The 8608-nt window shown below is 34.8% G+C and overlaps 1 protein-coding gene across 1 annotated transcript; it reads right to left on the bottom strand.

Annotated features, from left to right (window-relative positions):
• Positions 1-887: 887 nt before the first annotated feature.
• On the bottom strand, positions 888-5052 carry LOC115959393 (vesicle transport protein SFT2B). The gene is made up of 6 exons (XM_031077755.1): positions 4647-5052; positions 4477-4530; positions 3100-3173; positions 2401-2518; positions 1510-1568; positions 888-1253 (listed from the first exon to the last, which is right to left on the bottom strand). The coding sequence occupies exons 1-6, from the start codon at positions 4752-4754 to the stop codon at positions 1175-1177; spliced, it is 492 nt and encodes a 163-aa protein (XP_030933615.1). The 5' UTR covers positions 4755-5052; the 3' UTR covers positions 888-1174.
• Between the last annotated feature and the right edge of the window lie 3556 nt (positions 5053-8608).

The following is an 8608-nucleotide window of genomic DNA, read 5'->3' as shown; positions in this document are numbered from 1 at the left end:
TTGCCATTTTGCTTGCTCGAAAATCTTGAATATTTCTTATAAGCATGCTAGTGGTAATATAGGTTGCACAAAGGAATTTAGGGACCGTGAGGGTGAGGGCAGAAGGAAATGGTAGAAAACATTTTCCGCAATCATTTTTACTTTGATTTACATTGATCACAAAAAATTAGTTTCATTGACTTCTGTTTTTCGCGGTCCCAGAAACAATCACAGGCAGCTTAAATGATTTTTGTCAATGATTTTGGGGGAGGAGACAAGTTTTAGGGCTTCCTTGTTGCCTTGAACAAATTCAGCAGCTTTCTTCTTATTAAGGGTGTCTTTGGATACCATTTATTTTGCTAAAAAATTTCTTGAAAAAAAAAAAAAAAAAAAAAAAAAAAAAACACAAACGCAAACGTTATAATCTGAATCCAAACGGTTACTAAGTGTGAGTTTGGAAAGTGTTTTGCGCGTTTTCCAACAGGTGCATTTTCTTAGTAGGTCTCATGTACTGTTTACGGAACTCACAAGTATTTTTTTCAGCAAATATAACTTTAAAACTGAGTCCTACGACATTATTTATACATTTAAAAATTATTTTGCTACAGTATTTTCAGTTTTCAACAATAAGCAGTATCCAAACAGACCTTAAAAGAGATGGGCTTACTTAAAATTGTCCATTTTTATAGAAAACTCCAATACAGTTAGGCTTTCTATAGCACTGGCCTGCTCTTTTCTTTATATCCTCTTTCTTCTTCTTTTTTAAAAGAAAATTATTGGTTTTTTTTTTTTTTTTTTTTTATAAATGATTTCTCCCTCAGGTGGTGACCAGTGTCTGATTAAAAATCCCAAACCATACATAAATAATAAATAAATAACTCAACCTTAAAAAAAAAATGCAATTATGCTAGAGAAATTTTTGCAAACTCTTAACCAAAAGAAAGTAAAGCAAAACAAAAGACAACAAAGGGAATGGGAAGCAGCAGCTAAGAAATGTACAATTATCTTTTCCTACAACAATCACAGCCCTAAAAAGACCAACCTAAATCCGGTTGTGGCATTTCAAAACCTTTTTTTTTTTCTTTTTTCTTTTTTCTTTTTTTGCAGGTAACTCACTCAAACATCAATAATAACAGAGCAAAGAAAAAATTCGCATCCCAAAATTTCAACTCTCTCAAAAGATCAACTTCAACTTCTAAAGCTCAGTGTCACATAAACGCATCATCAATCCAGAGACCATTCTCCGAGCAAAAGGAATATAACTCAGACTGTACCTGAAACAGCTCATCACTAATATGCTCAGTGTCTATCAAAACCATCATGAAAAGTTAGCTAGGTCTTACAAAGTCAAGAGTAGTGAAGCTATATTAAAGATCTTGCTAGAGAATTGGTTATAGAGCATGTAAAATATAAGACACAAATTATGAAGACTGTTAACAAGTGAACTAAGGTAGAGAGGAAAGTGCTGATCTCCCTCTCCTTGGGCACAAAACTAAGGTAGAGAGAGGTGATTGTGAAAGGAAAACTCACCAAATAAGGGCGCATAACTCACTTATGATTGCAATTATTGTTAAAATCTTGTTATGGATCTGCAAGATGAAAAGAAATAGTGAGAAGGAATAATCACTTCTTGTACCTTAATAAATCATATCATGAACATGAAAATAATGGCAAAGTGTTTTGCAAGCTTAAGACTTCTTTGACTATTTTTTAATAAGATGCAGCATGAACACAGACCAGGGGAGGGCATGGCACATTTGTTGCAAAGAACTTAGGGGGCTTGTAATTTAACCTTTTAAGTCAGAATCTGAGGCTTTCTAAGAATTAGACCCTTTCCAGCATCTCAATAAATTTTAAAGCAGGGAAAATATTATTGATACATGATGGAAATTCTTGCACTGCACAAAGCAAGGGCATGAGGCAAATGAGGGGAGGCAATGTTGACGTGAAAGCAACGAAAAGTGGGGTTACAAATTTCACCAGTTTGTTCCAAAGCTTGTCATTTCAAAATTTCAACCCATTTCAGCACTCTAATGAGCGTTTGAAAAACCAAAAAATCAAGGTTTCACATTCAACAAAGTTGAGATTGCCGGTAAAAATGTGCAAAAGGAGTCACCGCCTTAAGGAAAATGGTCAGGGCACATCATCAGATACCACACTATAAGAATCAATTCAAATAAGAACACCCAGTCTTTCCTATCTCATCTCATAAGTTAAACATAGGAAAGGTGAGAATAATTCTGAAAAAAAATATCCTGTGAGGACACATATGCTCCTGAAGATTGGTACTATCTTAACAAAGGAATATCCCTCATGTTACCAAGATTATTGAGAATCCCTGATCCATCAACTTTTAAAGCCTGCTGATTTCAATTAACAGTCCTCAATTACATTTTCATAGGATCAACATCGCAAACTTACCCAGAGAGCACAAATGAGAGCTAAAACAACACATCCAAGGTAAATAGCAGTTGCATAGACACGAGAAGAATCAAACATCATCCTCATTTGTTGGACAGGTCCAAGGAGGAAGGCTGTGCTGCCAAACAGGACCACAATTTTAGAGTATTAAAAACCTTAGGAAAAATGAAACCAAAGGAAGGACAATTAAAGTGAACCAACAACAATTTTAGAAAATTGTTGCTATGTATATCAATACTGAAACTTAATACTAATATACACATTTAAACCAATTGAAGTTCATCCCTGCATATCATAATAGCAGCACTTGATAAGTAGATAATTTTGGACATGGACAGACACAAATATGTCAGACAATCTGGTTAATTTGATTTTCATTAATCAGAACCCAAGCTTTTGCCATAGGACAACAATAGGTGAAAACAAGCTAAACAAATGTGATGAATTCAAGATCAAGGAAGTTGGTCACTCTCCCCCCCCCCCCCCACCACAAATAAAAGCATAAAAGTTATTCTTCTCAACAAAAATATCCAAAAGTAAAAACTGTCAATCCATTTTCTTTAAAAGAGAAAGGGAAATTTAAAATCAAATGACAAGTAAACCTCAAAGGATATCTTGGTCTTCATAGTCTGCCCAATTTTGTTACCAAGTACATAATATTAAAAACTCATTGCTTGAATCCATTATCAGTTAACCTACCTTCCAACTGCCAACAGGTTGCCAAATGTGAACAGTACGGAAAATTTGATGGGTTTGGCAAAAACAATAAGTGACTGCAAAAGAAGGAGAATGATAAGAATATATTGTAAGGGTAGAACAGTTACATTTATATGTTGACACTTAGTGACTGGGCTATAAATTTCCTGCAATCTTCCTAAATTAAGAAAGTTCTCTATTGCAAAATGCGGACCAACAACAATAAAGCCTTAATTTCAAAATTTTGGGGTCGGCTATAGATCCTCAATAGACTAATCATGGTCAGCCACATGTATTCTTTACCGTCATTCTATTCTATCTAAAGTCATACTCTTCGTGTCCTCCTTAATTGACATGTTTTTACAACTTCTACTAATGTTTTTTTAGTATTTGTCTACCTTTTTCAAAACAAATTAGAACTTTAATGGGCACAAACTTAACATATCAATGTATGAAAACCATCATACAACTCAAATTTAAAAGTTTTCGGCTTTATCAAATTGTTGTAAGGGGTGATTTTGATGACAGTGAAATGTTAATATTTGGAATGTGATTCCTTTGTGCATAGTGTGGAGTGAATAATTTAGAGAGAAGGAAATGCTTGTATGTTTGAAGGGAATGGGCAATCCATTCTAGAGCTGAAAACAATCCTCTTATGTTCTATGTATGATTGGATGACAGCCAGCCTTGAGTGGTCATTCTTTTTCCAATATGCTCAAGTTTCTTCAATCATTCAGTTTTAGATGACTTTGGGTTTATCTCATGTATACTTCCAGCATACTTGGGTTGTGCCTCTTTTTTGAGTTCTGTTAATAAAATCTTTTTTCTTACTTATCAAAAAAATTATGAAAAATCATTAACCTCAGATGGCGAAAAAAATGATCACAAATCACCAACTTGCATCCATGAAAATTCTTATATCACTACATGATTTTTCCAATGCCCCACCGCTATGAGTGCTTCGCAACCAACCTTGCCACCAGTATAAGGGCCTTGTAATCACTAATTAATTTCCATTACATCACTCTGTCCACTTGATTAGCAAATCAAGATTACTTTCCTAGCTTTGACAACCTAAGACCACTGCCAATTATTGCTTTAAAAAAGCAATAAAACTCAAACAAAACTTAACCCCAACTACTTTGGGGGCCAGCAATAAGGATCCTCTCTTGCCATTCACTCCGGTATAAGGCCACAAACTTTAAAAAAACACTAACCCAACACCATCCTACATTCCAATGCGTATTACTCATAGTATTAAAAAAATTCATAATACCCAATTAAATTCTACACACAACATTGCATAAACACACATTTATTCAACAATTTATTATTAAAAAAACAATAAATAAATAAATAAGAGTGAACAAATGCTTGTACCAGGATCATACAAGCTAGACCAGCGACAAAAAACGCGGCAAAAGCATAAATTCTCTGCAAAATCAAAACCCAGGACGAGTATAGTTTTATAAAACCGAAAATTAACAAAAACCCAAGTGCTTGAAATTAAAAATTGTGGGAATTCATATATATATATATTCAAACAGTACCTGCATAGGAGAGAGAGAAAAAAACCCATCTGCTTCTTCATCCAAGAAGCCCTCTCTTGATCCCTCTTCATCATCATTTCCCAACATAGACTCCTTGAGCTTCCACATTGATGGAAAATCAAAGCTCTCTTTGCTTCTTCAATGGCTTTTTCAAGTACAGAGAAAGCGCATAGAGAACAGGGACCTGAGTATTTAATTAGGTGTTTCGCGAATAGAGTTATAGACCGTGCTTTTGGGCTGTGAAAGCCAATCGTTGATTGACGCATCATAATTGAGTATCATATGATTTGCACATGACTTCATTTTGCTGATAACTCGGTTTATGTGGCCATTGACTATTGGCTATGTTTATCATATTGCCATAGTGGATGTCACAGCAAATCCCGACTATAAACGAGTGGGTAGGCAGCACTCCGAGGTAATTTGCAAGCTAGCGTTATTGACAGAAAAAATATAATAAGTTGACATGTGTTCGAAATGATGCTGCAAAGTAACATCTTGAGTTTTAATGGCTCGAGTTCTATCTAAAAATCAAGACTCAAAGATATGAGTTCCATTTGTGGATATGGAAGTTTTAATGCCACGTAGATCTCGAGTCTTATAGACTCGGGTTTACTTTTTCAAAACCCGAGTCTATAAGACTCGATTAATGTTGGTATAAAGATGACACACGTAGATCACTTAGTAGAAAACTGAAACACTAACACTCCTTAGTGCCTCTAACACTCCACGTTGCTCACTCATCCATAACACCCACACTTCTCACACCACAGTGCCTCTCTTTGTCACTACTCCTCTCTCTCAACAAATTTACATCTAAGGTAATTGTTTGGGTTTTATTGTCACTGCAATTGGGTGTGGGTTAAAGACTTTGCCTATTTATTTGGTAGATACTTAACATAACTTAGTTGAGATACCATAATATTGTGAATATATACAACTTTGTTTTGTTAGTGTAAATATTTTGAGTATTTATTTGCATGGTTTTTGTTAGCAAAATTTATTCAACAGCTCTAGTAATGTTAGGCTCTTATCAATAATGTGTTTTTATCGTGATCTTAGAAGGATTTTGGTTTTTTTTTTTTTTTGGTAGTCTTATTATAACTAATTTGAAGAAATTTTTTTGTCTAACGTACGAATGTATAATGAAATTCATGCACTTTGAATGAATTAGAATTTGTACTTTGAGTAGAGAAAATGTTTTGGAATTTGTACTCGTATAATTTCTTTTTATTACTTTCCGGAAAGCAGTTGTTTAAAAAAAATTATAAAATGAGTAATACTATTCATATTATCTTACAGTTTAATTACAAAAATATCGAATTTATATCGTCAATGAGATAATATGTCCAAGACCTGGCCAATGGCAAAACCCATTATTATTTCATACAATTAACTTTCAATTGTGCATTAGGTACATTAGTTTCCAATATTTCATTTGGGAAGCAATTTTATTATAGATTGCCCAAATAAGATGAGCTCCTAATACTAATAAAGATAACGTAGTACATGTAAAGGGAATAACCATCACCTCGCATTAATTACCCTCACTTAGAGCATCTCCAATAGATACTCTATCTCTATTTTTTGGAGAAAAAAACTCACTGTTCACACTCCAACCGGTTCTCTAAACACAAAACTTTTCCAATTTTTTTTTGGAGTTGCTACAGTAGTTCTCTTAATCTAAAGAACACTGTAGCAACTCCAAATGAAATTTTTTTCCTTAAAAAAATTAAACAACCGAATAAAAAACAATTTGTTCTCTCTCCTCTCATCTCTTTGTCTCAGTCTCTTTGCTTCACTCTCAAAAAACGGCTCACATAATCCAAACACAAAACAAAATCCAATTCTTACAATAAAGTTGAATCAGAACAAGCAAATATGAAAAAGAAAAAGAAAAAAAAGAACAAGCTAATCTGACCCAGCCTGATGGTGGGGAGGAGGATGAGCGGCGGTGGGGTGGCGGACATGGTAGTGTCGCATGGTGAACGCCGATCTCCACCGTCTTTGTCCTTTCGGCGACCTCAATCTCTACTCGCCTTCTATCTATGCAGCACTCTCTCTCTCTCTCTCTCTCTCTCTCTCTCTCTCTCTCTCTCTCTCTCTCTCTGATGTGAAGTAAATGTGAGGTTGCTGGAATGTTCTTGAGGAGAAAAAGAAAATAAAAGAAGGGGGGATACAGATAGGACACTGGACACTTGTGCGGAGGAGAAAAACAAGAAAAAAAGAAATGAAACATATGGATGAAAATGAAATGAAAAAAAGAAAAATAATATAAAAAATAAAAATCCAAATTGAAAAATACTACCACAATATTTTCACATTAAATTTTAAGTAACAGATTGTTATTAGTTAATATTGGCGAGTAAAAAAATAATTTCAGTGGTGGGTTCAAATTAGAACTAGTAATAATTTTCCACATAAATTTTGTTGTGAAAGTATTGCATAAAATGTCGTGGACATAACACTTCTCATTGAAAAATATAGTTGTTAAAAAAAGAATAAATGATGATTAAAAAAAGAATAAACAAGGAATGAATAAATAATATTTAAATGAGATAGAGAATGGGATAGAGAATCCGTTAGAAAATGTATTTGAAAAAGTTGGTAACTAGAAGGTAAAAGCCTCTGTTTATTCTCCAAACAATAAATAAATTTAGAGAATCTGCTGGAGATACTCTTACTAGCAACTTCTCAATATTAAATGCTAAATGATCAATTTAAGTAGAGCAACCTACTACAAGTCTATTCCCTCTCTCCTCCCAAATGACCTATAATAGCACTCTCACGTATAATTGATTGATTGGGAAAATTTGATGACTTTAGAGAAATCTTACAAACAAACAATCGAAGAAAAAAAAAAAAAAAACAAAAAAACAAACAAAAGAGAACCAAAGAACAAATCAATGTTTATGTGGTTCGGCAATAGTCTAGATCCACATATAGCATGGGATAATTTCATTATATAAAGATAAATATTACAAAGTGCTTACACACTTAAAGGATGCTTCATAATAATATTTTTTTAGGGCTCTCTCAAAATAGTTGTAAGGACACGATTATTTAACGACCCAAGAATGACGTTGGGCTCGTGTGTAAAGGGCCTTAACAATATGATTTGTAGAGAGTGGGCTTGAAAGGCAGGACCTTCGTCACAGGTCAACGATTTAGTCGTGGTTTTTTATGGAAGCTTATATATGTGTGGACTTGGCTTGACTAGCTCAACCTTCCATTGTTGCAGATTGTAGGGTTTAAGTCCTCGGACGTCCGAGGAGCACAGTATCCTTCCCTTTCTCCTTTTTGTAGGATTTTCCCCTTCCCCCAGGGGATCCTTTTCCCCTTCGCTCTCTTTCCTTTTTATACTAGTGTTCACCTCCCTTTTAGTGTCCACGTGTAAGTTTTACTTTCTGGGGTGCAGACCTATCCTGTCAATCCATACCTAGAGTGATTGGGGATGGTTGGAAAAGTTAAATAGCATGGTTTGGAGTATGGGCCTGTCAGATGCAGGATTCTGTACTACGATGTTGGTAGTTTTCTCCCTTGTCCTGCCCCTGTACTGAGTTTGTCATTTTCTTCAGGCGTTTTGCGAGGTGCTGAGCATAAGATCGTCCTCGGCCATATCCTTGGCCTTTTTTGGGCTTTCATTATGCGTCATCGGCAATAGCTCTCCTTGGCTTAGGCCTTGGGCCCTAATGTAGAGTGGGCCTAGGCCACGAATTCTCTAGCCCCACAATAGTAATACTAAGTGTGCCTTTGGATACTGCTTATTTTGTTGAAAACAATAAAAAATCATTTTTCGGTTACTGTTCACTTTTAAAATTACTGTACATTGGCCTATTTGCAAAAAAAAAAAAAAAAAAAAAAAAAAAACGTAAAACGTGGACGTGAGATGCGCAAAAAAAGCGGACCTTAAGTCTCTCCCATGTAGAAGGACCCAACTATCAAAACCACCAAATTGAAGT

Source organism: Quercus lobata, chromosome 9 (genome assembly GCF_001633185.2).
Source record: "Quercus lobata isolate SW786 chromosome 9, ValleyOak3.0 Primary Assembly, whole genome shotgun sequence".
Lineage (NCBI taxonomy): Eukaryota > Viridiplantae > Streptophyta > Magnoliopsida > Fagales > Fagaceae > Quercus > Quercus lobata.
Note: the sequence above shows the minus strand (reverse complement) of the source record. Positions and strands in the feature narration are given on the sequence as shown.

What these genes read in the sequence shown, in the direction of transcription:
- LOC115959393 (XM_031077755.1), bottom strand. Translation starts at nt 4,754, where the DNA reads ATGTGGAAGCTCAAGGAGTCTATGTTGGGAAATGATGATGAAGAGGGA. An exon ending in GTCTAGCTTGTATGATCCTG is followed by an intron (nt 3,174 to 4,476) that starts GTACAAGCATTT and finishes CTTCTTTTGCAG; the next exon opens with TCACTTATTGTTTTTGCCAA. An exon ending in GAGTTATGCGCCCTTATTTG is followed by an intron (nt 1,254 to 1,509) that starts GTGAGTTTTCCT and finishes GAGCTGTTTCAG; the next exon opens with GTACAGTCTGAGTTATATTC.